This window comes from Somniosus microcephalus, chromosome 3 (genome assembly GCF_052327205.1).
Source record: "Somniosus microcephalus isolate GS21.2 chromosome 3, FLI_Smic_1.0, whole genome shotgun sequence".
Taxonomy (NCBI): Eukaryota; Metazoa; Chordata; class Chondrichthyes; order Squaliformes; family Somniosidae; genus Somniosus; species Somniosus microcephalus.
Window position 1 is genome coordinate 134,615,092 of NC_140989.1, and position 15,961 is coordinate 134,631,052.

Below are 15,961 nucleotides of genomic sequence, written 5' to 3' on the forward strand. Positions count from 1 at the left end.
CAATGCAGCATACTGCCCGCCTCGGTCATAGACCTTCGCTCCGGCAGCCGTGGTCCCCCTATGCAAGCGGCCAACGGGGGTTCGATCCGCACTTGCGGGAAGCGCCTCGTCCGAGTATGTTTCGGTGGACAGTTTTTCAGCTGGAATTTCATCACCGCTCAAATCTCACAGGCCCTGTTGGGTGCTGACTTTTTAGGCGCCAACGGCCTGTTGGTGGACGTGAAAAATCGACGCCTCGTTCGCGCCGCCATGCTCGACGATATTTCAGGGGCGCACAGCACGGCTGCGTCACACACGATTTCATGTGCGCGGCCGCAGCCTGACGATTTCGCCCGTCTCCTCGAGGATTTCCCCGAGCTGACGAAGCCCAACTTTTCGGCTCCGACCGTCAAGCATAGGGTGGAGCACCATATTTCGACTACCGGCTCGCCCGTTTACGCCAGGGCACGACGTTTAGAGCCCAGCAAGCTAGCAGCAGCAAAGGCGGAGTTCGCCGTGATGGAAAAAATGGGGATCATCCGTCGGTCCAGTAGCCCCTGGTCCTCCCCTCTCCACATCGTCCCCAAGCCCGGCGGGGGATGGCGGCCCTGTGGGGATTATCGCCGCCTCAATGACATAACGATGCCCGACCGCTACCCCATTCCCCATATACAGGACTTCTCAGCACATTTGGCGGGGGACGTCCATCTTCTCCAAAATCGACCTTGTCCGTGGTTACCATCAGGTGCCGGTGCACCCTCAGGATGTCGAAAAGACAGCGGTAATTACCCCCTTTGGACTCTTTGAATTCCTGCGAATGCCCTTTGGGCTTAAGAACGCGGCACAGGCGTTTCAGCGCCTCATGGATTCAGTCCTGCGGGACCTTGACTTTCTGTTTGTTTATTTGGACGATATTCTGGTTGCCAGCACCTCCAAGGAGGAACACCTCGAGCACCTTCGGGTCCTTTTCAGACGGCTTCAGCAGCACGGCCTCATCGTTAACTCGGACAAATGCCGTTTCGGCCTATCGCAGCTGGATTTCCTGGGCCACCGCATAACCCCCACGGGGGCAACGCCACTTCGGGTCAAGGTGGAAGCAATTGCGACGTTCCCGAAACCGAAATCCGTGAAAGCTTTACAGAAGTTCCTGGGGATGGTTAACTTCTATCATCGTTTCATCCCCAGGGCTGCACAGCTCATGCGTCCTCTATATGAGGCCCTCAGAGGCTCGACGGGAAAGGACCCTGTGGTACGGTCACAGGACATGGATCGTGCTTTCGAGGAGACGAAAGCCGCACTCGCCAATGCGACCATGTTAGCACACCCCCTGCCGGGAGCCACCATCGCTCTCACGACGGACGCGTCAGACTACGCGGTGGGGGCCGTCCAGGAGCAGTGGGTCGATGGCGCGTGGCAACCCCTGGCCTTTTTTAGCCGCCAGCTACAACGGCATGAACGCCGGTACAGTACTTTCGATCGAGAGCTGTTGGCTTTGTTTTTGGCCATCCGCCATTTCCGTTTCCTCCTCGAAGGACGACGCTTCATCGCGTTTGTCGACCACAAGCCATTGCTGTTCGCAATGGCCAAGTCTGCGGAACCATGGTCGGCTCGGCAGCAACGGCAGCTGACGTACATATCGGAGTTCACCACCAACATCCGACATGTGGCCGGTAAGGACAACGTCGTCGCCGATTGCCTATCCCGCGCCGCCGTCCAGGCCGTCCAATTGGGCATTGACTACGCACAGGTGGCAGTTGACCAAGCGGACGACCCGGGGGAGTTGTCGAAAGCCAAGTTCGTGTTTGTGCGCCAGGACGGCCATCGTACCCTGCTCGCACCGCCGTATGCCGGACCCTTCAAGGTTTTGCAGGCAGGGAACAAGAGTTTCGTGATTGACGTCGGGGGCAAACCAGATCACATCTCTGTCGATCGCCTCAAGCCTGCGCATCTGGACCTCGAATGACCGATCGAGCTGGCGCAGCCTCCGCGCCACGGCCGGCCGCTACCACACCTGACAACGCCGTGCTGCCTACCAGTTCGCCGCCTGCTCAGCGTTTTCCCCTCCGGGAATTTCGGAGTCGGTCCAACAGACTTGTCCGACCTCCTCAGCGATTGACTCTTTTCGTTAAAGACAATTCTGGGGGGGCGTATGTGGCAAAACCACTAAGAGACTCTTACAGTGACTTACATAATTGTCTGTAACCAATGTTATTACCTTTCAAGTTGCCTCTGGTTAAACAGAGCTAGATCGACAACATCGCGATCTGACGCGATGACGTCATCACGTGGGTCACGTGACGTCTCCTTCGGCGGGAAACGTGATGACGTCATGACGTCAGAGGTAGAGGGCGGGGACAGCCAGTCCTCGTGTGGATTGAAAGAGAAAAGACCTGTTTTGAGCTTCTCCTGTAGTTTCTTGTTTTGTAAAGTTCTTAGACAATAAATTCAGTTTGTTAACTTCCAGTAAGTTATAGATTCTTTGTTAGGAGTGCAGAGACTCCTACAATATTACTTGGAATAGGGTTAACTTTAGTTCAGGTCAAAACCAGACAGATGGCAGGATAGGGGCTTTCAATAGGCAGCAGGTTTTGGGCATGGAGTTAAGTCCTATCTATTCTGTCTACTTTTTCCTTTTCAAATCATCTTTCTCTATGCATTAGTCCTTTGTCCACCTTACTTCTTCTATATTTTTCACAAATCCTACCTTTTGTAAAGACTGAAGCTCTTGGTTGTAATTCTGTATTCTGATATATCCGTGATTCTAGTTATCAGGTAAAAGAAAAACCCTAAAGCTATGTGCACGTTAAAATGATCTAATCCTCTTTCCTGTTGATCTATACAGCCAATCATACTGTCTACTGATTAACCACGTTTTATAGATAGAATGGGTCATAGCTTGAATTAGAGAAACAATCCTCTTAAAGGTAAGAGGCTTGCAGGCTACAGACAAAATTCTGCTGGCTTATGGCAGAACAATAACTTCTAAACTGACCCTTGTGTCAGACAAGTGAGGTTGAATGAAGTTGAAATTAATCTTTTACCTCTTGAAAGGGTCAGCTCTGCTAGGCATTGGATGTTGGAATAAATTGCTTCACAATCCCAAACACATGGGGGCTGATTTTCATCTTCTGAGTGCCTGCCAGCGGGATGGCAGGGGTCGGGAATTCCTGTGGAAAAGCTGGTTTCATGCTGGTTTAAGGCCCCGTTCTATCTCCGTCGGGGCCTGGGGTTGGTGTCTGAAGCTCCTGCCCGAAGTGGGTGTGAAAGGTGCTGCAAGACTCTGGCAGGGGGACAATCTTCAATGGCACTCTCTAGGATGGGCCATTCACATTTTAAACAATCTCCATGTATATCAATGACTTGAATGAAGGAATTCATCGCTGGGTGGAGTTTCCGCTTTGGACACAATTGGGAAACTAAGCGCAAATTGCGCTTGAAATTGCGCTGGTTTTCCGAAGTGAAGTTATGGTTCAAATTTCCGCCCAAACTCATTTACATAATCACAAACGTAAAATCTCCCATGAACCAGCGCAATCGGGCAGCGAAATACAACGGAATCGTTTCTTTTTTTCTTTTGCATGAAAAAATATTAATTGATGTATTTAACAGTAACCTTAAAAATAATTTTTAATATGTAAAAACTTTTAAACCGTGCCTACTAGTGCCTGTGCGCCTAAAAAAAATGAGCTTCATCTGAAGAGCCTCCGGAAACAGATGCGAAGGGTGGGGGCGGGGCCAGTTTTGTGGGCGGGGCCGGTTTCCAGCGCGATTTCTTTTAAACCAGTGTTAAAGATCGTGGAAACTCGATTTACAATGAATGTAACTTGTGTTTAAAATTCCCCGATCTTTTGTGCTGGTTCGGCTGATTTCAGCTGGATTGTGCTGATAAAACCTGCGCTAACTAGCGGAAACTCAATTTACAGGGTGGGCTTGATCCGACATCCTGGTATTTGGCGTGGGCCACATTCAGCGAAGGTTATTTGGACACACTAGGGGATAGAAATTGGTTTGGATTTTGCCCATTCTTTGGGCGTAATACGGAAACAATTTTTCACTATTTACCCACAATAAGGTCCCCAGATTTCACTCACCCCTTTACTGGCTGATGAATTTTCAGCACCACTCTCACCCACCACATTGCTCCCAGCTCTGCAGAAAATGCTGGATCCCACCCCCACCCCCACCCCATTCTTCTCACTCCCACGCCCCAATACCCCTGATCCCAGTTTTGCTCTCGACTCCTGAACCAATCGCCCGACCACCCCCGTGCCAATCTTACGACCTCCGGCCCAATCTCAGACTTAGCATCCCGGCCCCCCCATCCAAATCTGTCTCCCAAACCCCCCAGTCCCAATCAGTGCCCTGACCCACCACCCATCCAAATCTCAGTCTCCCGACCCCACCCCCATGTTCCAATCAGCTCCCCTGAGATAAAGGCTAACATTCCATTAGTTCTTTTTAATTATTTTTTGTACCTGTCCACTAGTTTTTAGTGATTTCTTTACATGGACTCCTAAATCTCTCTGCTGCTCCACAGTTCCTAGCTTATCACCATTTAGAAAATACTCTGATCTATCTTTCTTAGGTCCAAAGCTCACACTTCCTCATACTGAACTCCATCTGCCACCGTTTTGCCCACTTGCTTAATCTGTCTATGTCCCTTTACAACTTTCTGCTCCCATCTACACTGAGTAACCATGGTAAAAATGAGAACAGCAGCACACTGTATATTGAACATTTAATATAACAAAACACCACAAGGTGCTTCAATAAAAGGTTTATGGGGGTGGTAGGGGGGAGAAGGGGAGTAAAAGACAACAAGTGGGAGTTAGGAGAAGTAGTAGTGGAGGTGACCAAAGACGGGAGTGAAGAGGTAAGTTTTGAGGAGGCTCTCAAGATGGGGAAGGGAACTGAGGAGTGATGGTTGAAGGTTTTGCTACTGATGTTGGATGGGAGGAATGGGTGACACACAGTAGGCCAGATTTGGAAAGCAAGAGCAAGACCTGGGACAGAGGACTGCAGAAGCCTGCAGAAATAAATTGGGGCAAGGCCATTGAGGCATTTCTAAAAGAAGTCACAAGTTTTGAATGAATGCATTGGAGGATGGTGAACTAGTGAGAATAGGGGTAAAAAGTGATCTGGATTTAGTAGGGGGCAAGTTGGGAGTTTATGTAGTATGGAGCTTAGGAAGTCAACGAGTGTTAGATCCGTGTATCTTGATGTTGTGTGTCCTTCAATAACTAGGCAAGAGACTGCAGGGAACAATCAATAGGTGTTTACTGGATGAGGGTTACTCTAAAACTAACTATACAGATCCCTACTCAGGGTTTATATACAGGTGTGGTCACTGCCGGTACGACAGTATACAGGAGCTGTAAAAAGTAGTTCTCCCCTTAAAGGTACATACATTACAACGAGGACTGCAGTTCAGAAGTTGAACCTGGAGGTGATGATGGTATGGATGAGGCTTTTGAGTGAGCGGTGTAAATATGGACATAAAAACATAAGAATATAAGAATTAGGAGCAGGAGTAGGCCATATATCCCCTCGAACCTGCTCCGCCATTCAATATGATCGTGGCTGATCTTCGACCTCAACTCCACTTTCCTGCCTGATCTCCATATCCCTTGATTCCCCTAGAGTCCAAAAATCTATCTATCTCAGCCTTGAATATGCTCAAAGACTCAGCATCCACAGCCCTCTGCAGTAGAGAATTCTAAAGATTCACAACCCTCTGCGGTAGAGAATTCTAAAGATTTACAACCCTGTGAGTGAAGAAATTTCTCCTCATCTCAGTCTTAAATGGCCAACCCCCTATCCTGAGACCAGGCCCCCTGGTTCTAGATTCTCCAGCCAGGGGAAACAACCTCTCAACATCTAGGTTGTCAAACCCCCTCAGAATCTTATAGGTTTTAATGAGATCACCTTTCATTCTTCTAAACTCCAAAGAATATAGTCTCAATCTATTCAATCTCTCCTCATAGGGCAACCCTCTCATCCTAGGAATCAATCTAGTGAACCTTCGTTGCATCACAGGCGGGCAATTTCACGGAGGTGGAAATAAGTGTTGCAACTGTACACGGAATTCGGTTGCAAGATACCCTAGTTGTTCTCTTGCTGGAGTATAAATGAGTTCTTACCCTTTGACTGATCCTGGGAGTTGCCCATCTCCATTTCTTCTGTCTGGGTACAAGGCTGGCTAAGGATTTTGCTGTCTTCAGGCATTTCTGGAAAGTAAATTTAAAAAAAACTGTGAATGAAAACATGTTTTTAAAATCCAAAGCAAAACTGTGTCATGTCCTGTTTTTAAGATGCCATGGTACCAGTTAGATGCCAAAAATAATTATTAGAGATCGCTGGTATTCCAAACAATGAACCAAGGTAATGGGAAATGCACAATTCTGGGTTAATTTCACGAAAATCTGAATTTAGCCCAATTTAAACTGCTTCAAATTGGGAAACCTTTTTCAACGTGCAAGTGAAGGATACGTGCTCGTCCCTTCAATGTGTGAACTTCTTCATCTATGGAGTCCATGAACTACATACAGAAGCAAGCCACTGAGAAAGTATCCATTGTGATTTCAGTACATTCTTCATTGTCTTTGGTTTTGCTAAATGTGTGACGTTAGTTCTTACCCTCAATCTGGCTGTCCATGTACACGTCACTTGGTTTAGAGTCATCATCGTGACTTACTAATGGTACTGCAAAAACAAACACAATACTGAATAGTAGGCAGATAATAAAAACAGGTCATTTGCTTTGAAATACTTTCTCAATATGGTTGAACAATATTAAAGTTCAATTTGCAGCTGTGGAGAGAGAAACAGAGATAACGGGCCCGATTTTCTGGATCGTGCGAGAAATTTTTGGGTTCCCTGAATGTCGGGTTCCGACCCGAAAAAAAATGGGTCAGCCAGCTGCACGCAATTTTCCCTCAAGTTCCAGCGTGTGGGCAGCCTTGCTAATTGTCCATTTCCAGTCAGAAAGCCCCACAGTATGATGTCATCATTCGTGGTGCTTTTAAAGTGTCCAGCAAGCTTCTCCACCTCTGCAGGCTTCTCAACCACTCTTGCACAATGGCTGAGGAGCCTGCACCAGCTGCTGCCAGCAGCAGAGGCCGAGCTGCTGCCAAATTCAACGAGACGTCACTGCAGACCTTGGTGGATAGGGTAAGGGCCCACAGGGAGGTCCACTTCCCTCGCTCAGGGAGGAAGAGGCCTCCCAAAGAGACCAGGGCTGCCTGGATGGAGGTGGCTGCAGAGGTAAACTCTCTGGGAGTTACCCGCCGGACCTGGATGCAGCGCAGGAAGTGCTTCCATGACCTTCACCGTACAGGAAAAGTAAGTACGAAGTTTCCATCACCCTCAACCTGATCCCCATTGCCTTTCCCCAACAGCACTCAGCTTCAGCAATCTCTTCCTCCACATCCCACTTCACAGTCACATCCATGCACCCTTACCCATTCCGTATCTCTCTATGCTCACATTCACATAACTATTCCACCATCCAGCCCTCACACTGCCTCTCACTCTGATGCTTGGAACACAACTAACAACACACAGGGAGGGCCCTTGGTCTTGCAGCCTCACAACATCTTTGTCTCCTTCTAAGCATCTATGCTATACAATCTCCACACTCACTCCTGCACTCGCACTCAAACTCCACTTGTCTCTCTCATTGCAGGAAAAGAGAGCTCACAATAGACGAGAGCGTGCGAGGACTGGAGGAGGACCACCCTCAGTCGCCCACCTCAGCTCCTGGGAGGAAGCTGTGATGGAGATTGCTGGGTGTGACGTGCCTGTGGATGCTGGGGCAGGAGAGACAGGAGCAAGCCCACAAGCTGGTGACAGAATAGTTCCCCATCTCTCTCATTGACATAGCATAAGTTGCTGATATGATACTGAAGCCACATCATTTGGACTTATGAGCATATGCCAAATCCAATGTGCAAGTAGCCTTGCCATCACATCTCTAACTCTTTCCTTTACTCCCCCACAGGACCATCCGGTGCCCCCGTCGCCACTGCCGAGGAGGAAGAGGCTTTGCAGCCAGACTCCTCAGAGGAAGCTCCAGCCTCTGATGGCACAGCGTCAGCAGAATTCAGCGCACCCAGCACCAGCGGAGACACTCCCACCTCGGTGGGACCTTCGGGGCATAGAGTAGAGTTGTCACCTGGTGTATCACAGCTCACAAGTGAGCATCAGCAGATTGTGGAGACAGGGACAGCAGTGGAGAGTCCTCGTCAGAGGGCGCAGGGCTCTGCCAGCTCTGCTCAGCTGCATGTCGACCCTATGCCTCTGGGTCCATCTGCAAGAGAGGAGGTGATGGATCTCCATGCACAGATGCAGGAGTCTCTGGGAGGTTTTGTCTCCAGGGTCGCTGCGAGTGTGGAGCGAATGGAGGAGTCCATGGCGAGCATGAGCAGAGCCTTATTGGAGTCATTGGCGCATGAAAGCATCACCACGGAAAGGATGCCTACCTCCGTGGCAATGCTGGCTGCAGCCGAAGAGAGGAGAGCTGCAGCAGAGGAGAGGAGGGCTGCGGCCATGGAGGAGCTTAGTCGCCAGGGTGTCGAAAACATGGTGAGTGCTCTGAATAGAATGGCATCTCTTGAGGAGCGATGGGCATCTATTGAGCACCAAAATCAGACCTTTGTGGAAGTCCCTCTGAGCAGGACTTCCAGTGCTGAGACGGGTCCCCAAGGCCCCCCTGATGTGCAGCAAGGTGCTCTCCAGCCACTTGCAGGCGCTGAGGGGGAGCTGACCCATGAGAGGGAGGTTGTTGGCACACCTCAAGGAAGTGGGGGTTCCTCTCCACGCGCTCACACTTCCATGCCACTTCAGAGCCCTCGGTCAGAGGCCCGCCGGAGTCCACACCCCAGTGAGATAGGAGTCTCAAGCCCTGCACAGCCGCAGGAGCAGCAGACTGCTGGCGAGCCCTCACAGGCTCGCCACCCCAGAGGACGCCCGCCAAAGGTGTCGAGACAGGCGCAGCAGGAAAGTGAGCAAGGGGCCTCCACATCTGCTGAAGCCACAGGGGTAGCACTACGTAGGAGCACGCGTAAGAGAAGAATAAAGCACCACTAATCACAAGGGTAGTCACTTGGGTGAAAAGTCTTGTAAATAGTTTTAATGCCATCATTTTCCTGTACATAAAAAATCTGGTGGCAACTGCTGCAGTTATGGCGTCTGTCATTTGGCGAATGGGGATATCACATAGAGGCCTTAGGATAACTTGCAGATGTCAGCAAGCTGGTCAAATAGGTAGGAATGTGTAGGCATGGGCCACTGTCCATGGTCAGTTAAGAAGCAGTGAGGCTGCAGTGTTTGATGTACCAGGCTATGCAAATCTGCCCAGGATGAGTGCGTTACTTGCATTCCGCCCAGCAATGTTCTCGCGCACTGGTGCCGCTAGTTGGCGGGCCTCTGCAGGATGCTCGTTTCCATCCATCTCCTCCATATCATCCTCGTCCGAGGCGGCTCTGTGAGGAGCCTCTTGGTCCTGCGGAATCGGCAAGCCACAACGCTGTGCCATGTTGTGAAGCACACAGCATACCACGACGATTTTGGAGACCCTGGCTGATGAGTACTGTAGGGCTCCACCTGATCTATCGAGGCATCTGAAGCGCATCTTTAGCAATCCGATGGTTTGCTTGATAATGCATCTGGTGGTAATGTGGCTGAAGTTGTAGCGCTCCTCAGCTTCGCTGGCTGGTCTCCTCAACGGCGTCATTAGCCAAGCGCGCAGGGGATATCCCTTGTCTCCAAGTAGCCATCATTGAAGTTCGCTTGGCGGACTGAATAGCGGAGGCACAGTAGACTGGCGCAGTATGAAGGAGTCATGGCAGCTGCCAGGGTACTTGGCACAAACATGCAAAATCACCTTCTTGTGGTCACACACCAGCTGAACGTTAAGGGAGTGGAAGCCCTTGCGGTTGACAAAAACTCCTGGATTGCGGTGGGGTGCCCTAAGGGCCACATGTGTGCAGTCAATGATGCCCTGCACACTTGGAAAGTCTGCAAGCTGAGCTAATCCAAGCGCTCGCGCCCTCACACTTGCGCGATCCCTGCTGAAATGGATGTGATTGTGCGCGAGGGCAAAGAGGGCATCGGTTACCTGTGTGATGCAAGTGTGTGCGGCCACCTGGGAGATGCCGCTGATGTCTGCTGCTGATCCCTGGAAGGAGCCTGAGGCATAAAAGTTGAGTGCAGTGGTGACTTTGATGGCCACTGGTAAGTAGTGTGGACCTGGTGCTCTGGGCTCCAGGTCTTGCTGCAGCATTGCGCAGATGTCTGTCACAACCTCTCACGAAAGTTGGAGCCGTCTCTGGCACTGCTGCTCAGTCATGTTGAGGTAGCTGACCCTGTGTTGATCATTAGGCTCCTGCCGACCATTCCCGCCTGCGGCGGGCGGGACTGATTCGGGTCGCGCTGAAACACGGGGGCGAAAGTCGGGTGGGGCGGGGAATCGGGCGGGGGGTCGCGACCCCCTATTTCTGCGATTTTCGGCCCCCGCTCGCCTGAAAACCCACCCGACGGCTGGGAGAAAATCGGGGCCAACGTTTCAGGTCAGAACTGACGAAGGGTCATCGACCTGAAACGTTAACTCTGTTTCTCTCTCCACAGACATTGCCTGACCTGCTGAGTATTTCCAGCATTTTCTGTTTCTATTTCAGATTTCCAGCATCTGCAGTATTTTGCTTTTGTGTCAAAGTTCAATTTCTTGGGCTTCTATTTACACACAGTTTGAGAAAAATAAATGCTGATTCAAGTGCAAGATTTGGGCAAGTGACAAGAGTTGGTGAAAGATAGGGTAGTTTGTTATGTAGCCTTGAACATTTCAAACATGCCTCAGGTCTCAGGATAAGGAGTCGGCCATTTCGGACTGAGATGGGGAGAATTTGCTTCACTCAGAGGGTTGTGAATCTTTGGAATTCTCTACCCGAGAGAGATGTGGAAGCTGTACTGATATCATAGAATCATAGAATGGTTACAGCATGCAAGGCGGCCATTTGGCCCATGCCAGCTGCTTGCAAGAGCACCTCAGTTAGTCCCACTCCATCACCCTTTCCCTGCAGCCCTGCAAATTGTTTTCTTTCAGGTACTTATCCAAATCCCTTTTGAAAGCAGTGATTGAGTCTGCCTCCACCACCCTTTCAGCCAGTGCATTCCAGATCCTAACCACTCGCTGCGTAAAAAAGTGTTTTCTTTTGTTGCCTTTGGTTCTTTTTCCAATCACCTTAAATCTGTGTCCTCTAGTTCTTCACTCTTCCACCAATGGGAACAGTTTCTCTCTATCTACTCTGTCCAGACCCCTCATGATTTTGAAACATAGAAGATAGGAGCAGGAGTAGGCCATTCGGCCCCTCGAGCCTGCTCCGCTATTCAATGCGATCATGGCTGATCATCCAAATTCAGTACCCGGTCCCTGCTTTCTCCCCATACCCCTTGATCCCTTTAGCCTTGAGAAATATATCCAACTCCTTCTTGAATATATTTAATGAATTGGCCTCTACTGCCTTCTGTGGTAGAGAATTCCACAGGTTCACCACTCTCTGGGTGAAGAAATTCTTCCTAATTTCTGTCCTAAATGGCCTATCTCTTATCCTTAGACTGTGAGCCCTGGTTCTGGACTCCCCGACCATCGGGAACATCCTTCCAGTATCTAGTCTGTCTAGTCCTGTTAGAATTTTATAAGTTTCAATGAGATCCCCTCTCATTCTTCTAAACTCCAGCGAGTACAAGCCCAATCGTTCCAATCTCTCCTCATACGTCATTCCTGCCATCCCAGGTATCAGCCTGGTGAATGTTCGCTGAACTCCTTCCATGGCAAGAACATCCTTCCTCAGATAAGGCGACCAAAACTGCACACAATACTCAAGATGTGGTCTCACCAATGCCCTGCACAACTGCAGCAAGACATCCTTGTTCCTGTACTCAAACCCTCTCACTACGAAGGCCAACATACCATTTGCCTTCTTAACCGTCTGCTGCACCTGCATGCTTACCTTCAGCGACTGGTGCACAAGGACACCCAGGTCTCGTTGCACTTCCCCTTCTCCCAATCTATTGCCTTTCAGATAATAATCTGCCTTCCTGTTTTTGCTACCAAAGTGGATAACCTCACATTTATCCACGTTATATTGCATCTGCCATGCTTCTGCCCAATCACCCAACCTGTCCAAATCATCCTGGAGTTTCTCGGCATCCTCCTCACAGCACACAGGCCCACCCAGCTTTGTGTCATCTGCAAATTTGGAGATATTACATCTAGTTCCCTTGTCTAGATCATTAATATATATTGTGAATAGCTGGGGTCCAAGAACACCTCTATCAAATCCTCTCTCAACCTTCTCTGCTCTAAAGAGAACAACCCCAGCTTCTCCAGTCTATCTATGTAACTGAAGTCCCTCATCCCTGGAACCAGTCTTGTAAACCTTTTCTGCACCCTCTCTAAGGCCTTCACATCCTTCCTAAAGTGCGGTGCCCAGAATTGGACACAATACGCCAGTTGAGGCCGAACCAGTGTTTTACACTGCTTCATCATAATTTCCACGATTTTGTACTCTCTACCTCTATTCATGAAGCCCAGGATCCCATAGCTTTTCTAACTGCGTTCTCAACCTGCCCTGCCACCTTCAATGATTTGTGCACAAATATCCCAAGTCTCTCTGTTCCTCCACCCCGTTTAGGATTGTACCCTTTATGTCCTAGGGAACATATAAACCTATACCAAGGGGCAGAAAACGTTTGTGGGAGTGGTATATAGGCCTCCAAACAGTAATGCGGAGGTCGGGGATGGCATTAAACGGGAAATTAGAGAAGCGCGCAATGAGGGCACAGCAGTTATCATGGGTGACTTTAATCTACATATAGAGTGGACTAACCAAATTAGTAACACTACTGTGGAGGAGGAATTCCTGGAGTGTGTACGGGATGGTTTCCTGGACCAATATGTCGAGGAACCAACTAGAGATCAGGCCAGCTTAGACTGGGTATTATGTAATGAGAAAGGATTAATTAGCAATCTTGTTGTGCGAGGCCCCTTGGGTCGGAGCGATCATAATATGATAGAATTCTTCATTAAGATGGAGAGTGAAATAGTTGACTCGGAGACTAGGGTCCTGAATTTAAATAAAGGAGACTACGATGGTATGAGGTGCGAGTTGGGTAGGACTGATTGGGGAATGTCACTCAAAGGGTTGACGGTGGATGGGCAATGGCAAACATTCAAAGATCGCATGGATGAACTACAGAATTTGTTCATCCCAGTTTGGCATAAAAATAAAACAAAAAAGGTGACTCAACCGTGGCTAACAAGGGAAATTAGGGATATCATAAGATCCAAGGAGAGGGGACATATAAATTGGCCAGAAAAAGCAGTAAACCTGAGGATTGGGAGCAGTTTAGGATCCAACAAAGGAGGACAAAGGGATTAATTAAGAGGGGGAAAATAGAGTATGAGAGTAAGCTTTCAGGGAACATAAAAACTGACTGTAAAAGCTTTTATAGATATGTGAAGAGAAAAAGATTGGTGAAGTCAAGCGTAGGTCCCTTGCAGTCAGAATCAGGGGAATTTATAATGGGGAACAAAGAAATGGCAGACCAATTAAATACATACTTTGGTTCTGTCTTCACAAAGGAGGACACAAATAACCTCCCAAAGATGTCGGGGAACATAGGGTCTAATGAAAGGGAGGAACTGATAGAAATCAGTATTTGTAGGGAAATGGTGTTAGGGAAATTGATGGGATTGAGGGCCGATAAATCCCTAGGGCCTGATAATCTACATCCTAGGGTACTTAAGGAAGTGGCCCTAGAAATAGTAGATGCATTGCTGGTCATCTTCCAAAATTCGATAGACTCTGGAACAGTACCCATGGATTGGCGTGTAGTTAATGTTACCCCACTGTTCAAAAAGGGTGGTAGAGAGAAAACGGGGAATTACAGACCAGTAAGCCTGACATTGGTAGTGGGGAAAATGCTAGAGTCCATTCTAAAGGATGTAATAGCAGAGCACTTGGAAAAAAGTGACCGGATCGGACAAAGTCAACATGGCTTTACAAAAGGTAAATCATGCTTCACTAATCTACTGGAATTTTTTGAGGATGTAACTGGTAGAATAGATAAGGGAGAACCAGTGGATGTGGTGTATTTGGATTTTCAAAAGGCTTTCGATATGGTCCCGCATAAGAGATTAGAGTGTAAAATTAAGGCACATGGGATTGGGGGCAAGGTATTGACTTGGATAGAGAACTGGTTGGCAGACAGAAAGCAAAGAGTTGGAATAAACGGCTCTTTTTCCAAGTGGCAGGCAGTGACTAGTGGGGTACCGCAGGGATCGGTCCTTGGACCCCAGCTATCACAATATATATTAATGATCTGGACGAGGGAACTAGATGTACTATCTCCAAGTTTGCAGACGACACAAAGCTGGGTGGGCGTGTGTGCTGTAAGGAGGATGCCGAGAAACTCCAGTATGATTTGGACAGGTTGGGTGATTGGGCAGAAGCATGGCAGATGCAATTTAACGTGGATAAATGCGAGGTTATCCACTTTGGTGTCAAAAACAGGAAGACAGATTATTATCTAAATGGCAATAGATTGGGAGAAGGGGAAGTGCAACGAGACCTGGGCGTCCTTGTGCACCAGTCGCTGAAAGTAAGCATGCAGGTGCAGCAGGTGGTTAAGGCGGCAAATGGTATGTTGGCCTTCGTAGCGAGAGGGTTTGAGTACAGGAACAAGGATGTCTTGCTGCAGTTGTACAGGGCCTTGGTGAGGCCACATCTTGAGTATTGTGTGCAGTTTTGGTCACCTTATCTGAGGAAGGATGTTCTTGCCATGGAAGGAGTGCAGCGAAGATTCACCAGGCTGATACCTGGGATGGCAGGAATGACGTATAAGGAGAGATTGGGTCGATTGGGCTTGTACTCGCTGGAGTTTAGAAGAATGAGAGGGGATCTCATCGAAACTTATAAAATTCTAACAGGACTAGACAGACTAGATGCTGGAAGGATGTTCCCGATGGTCGGGGAGTCCAGGACCAGGGGTCACAGTCTAAGGATAAGGGGTAAGCCATTTAGGACAGAGATCAAGAGGAATTTCTTCACCCAGAGAATGGTGAACCTGTGGAATTCTCTGCCAAAGAAGGCAGTAGAGGCCAATTCATTAAATATATTCAAGAAGGAGTTGGATATATTTCTTAAGGCTAAAGTGATCAAGGGATATGGAGAGAAGGCAGGAACACGGTACTGAATTTGGATGATCAGCCATGATCTCACTGAATGGCGGAGCAGGCTCGAGGGGCCGAATGGCCTACTCCTGCTCCTATCTTCTATGTTTCTATGTCCTCTCCTCATTCGTTCTAGCAAAATGTATCATTTCACACTTTCCTGTGTTAAATTTCATCTACCACGTGTCCGCCCATTCCACCAATCTGTCTATGTCCTCTTGAAGTCTATCACTCTCCTCCTCACTGTTCACTATACTTCCAAGTTTTGTGTCATTTGCAAATTTTGAAATTGTGCCCTGTACACCGACTTCTAAGTCATTAATATATATCGAGAAAAGCAGTGGTCCTAGAACCGACCCCTGGGGAACGCCACTATATACCTTCCTCCAGTCCGAAAAACAACCGTTCACCACTACTCTGTTTCCTGTCACTTAGCCAATTTCGTATCCATGCTGCCACTGTCCCTTTTATTTCATGGGCTTCAACTTTGCTGGCAAGCCTATTATGTGGCACTTTGTCGAACGCCTTTTGGAAATCCATGTACACCATGTCAACCGCATTGCCCTCATCAACCCTCTCTGTTGCCTCATCAAAAAACTCGATCAAGTTGGTTAAACACGATTTACCTTTAACAAATCCGTGCTGGCTTTCCTTAATTAATCCACTTGTCCAAGTGACTGTTAATTTTGTCCCTAATTATTTTCTAAAAGCTTCCCCACTACCGAGGTTAAACTGACTGGCCTATAGTTG

The 15,961-nt window shown here is 48.6% G+C and overlaps 1 protein-coding gene across 2 annotated transcripts in view; it reads right to left on the reverse strand.

Moving 5' to 3' along the window:
• The window catches only part of macrod2 (mono-ADP ribosylhydrolase 2), a 1,321,175-nt gene that overhangs the window by 36,459 nt on the left and 1,268,755 nt on the right, over positions 1–15,961 (reverse strand). For both annotated transcript variants that reach the window (XM_085981648.1, XM_085981646.1), the window contains 2 exons: positions 6,616–6,681; positions 6,120–6,206 (listed from right to left, as the gene is read on the reverse strand). In XM_085981648.1, the coding sequence (XP_085837774.1) occupies positions 6,120–6,206; positions 6,616–6,681 (153 nt within the window). The remainder of the gene's footprint in view (positions 1–6,119; positions 6,207–6,615; positions 6,682–15,961) is intronic.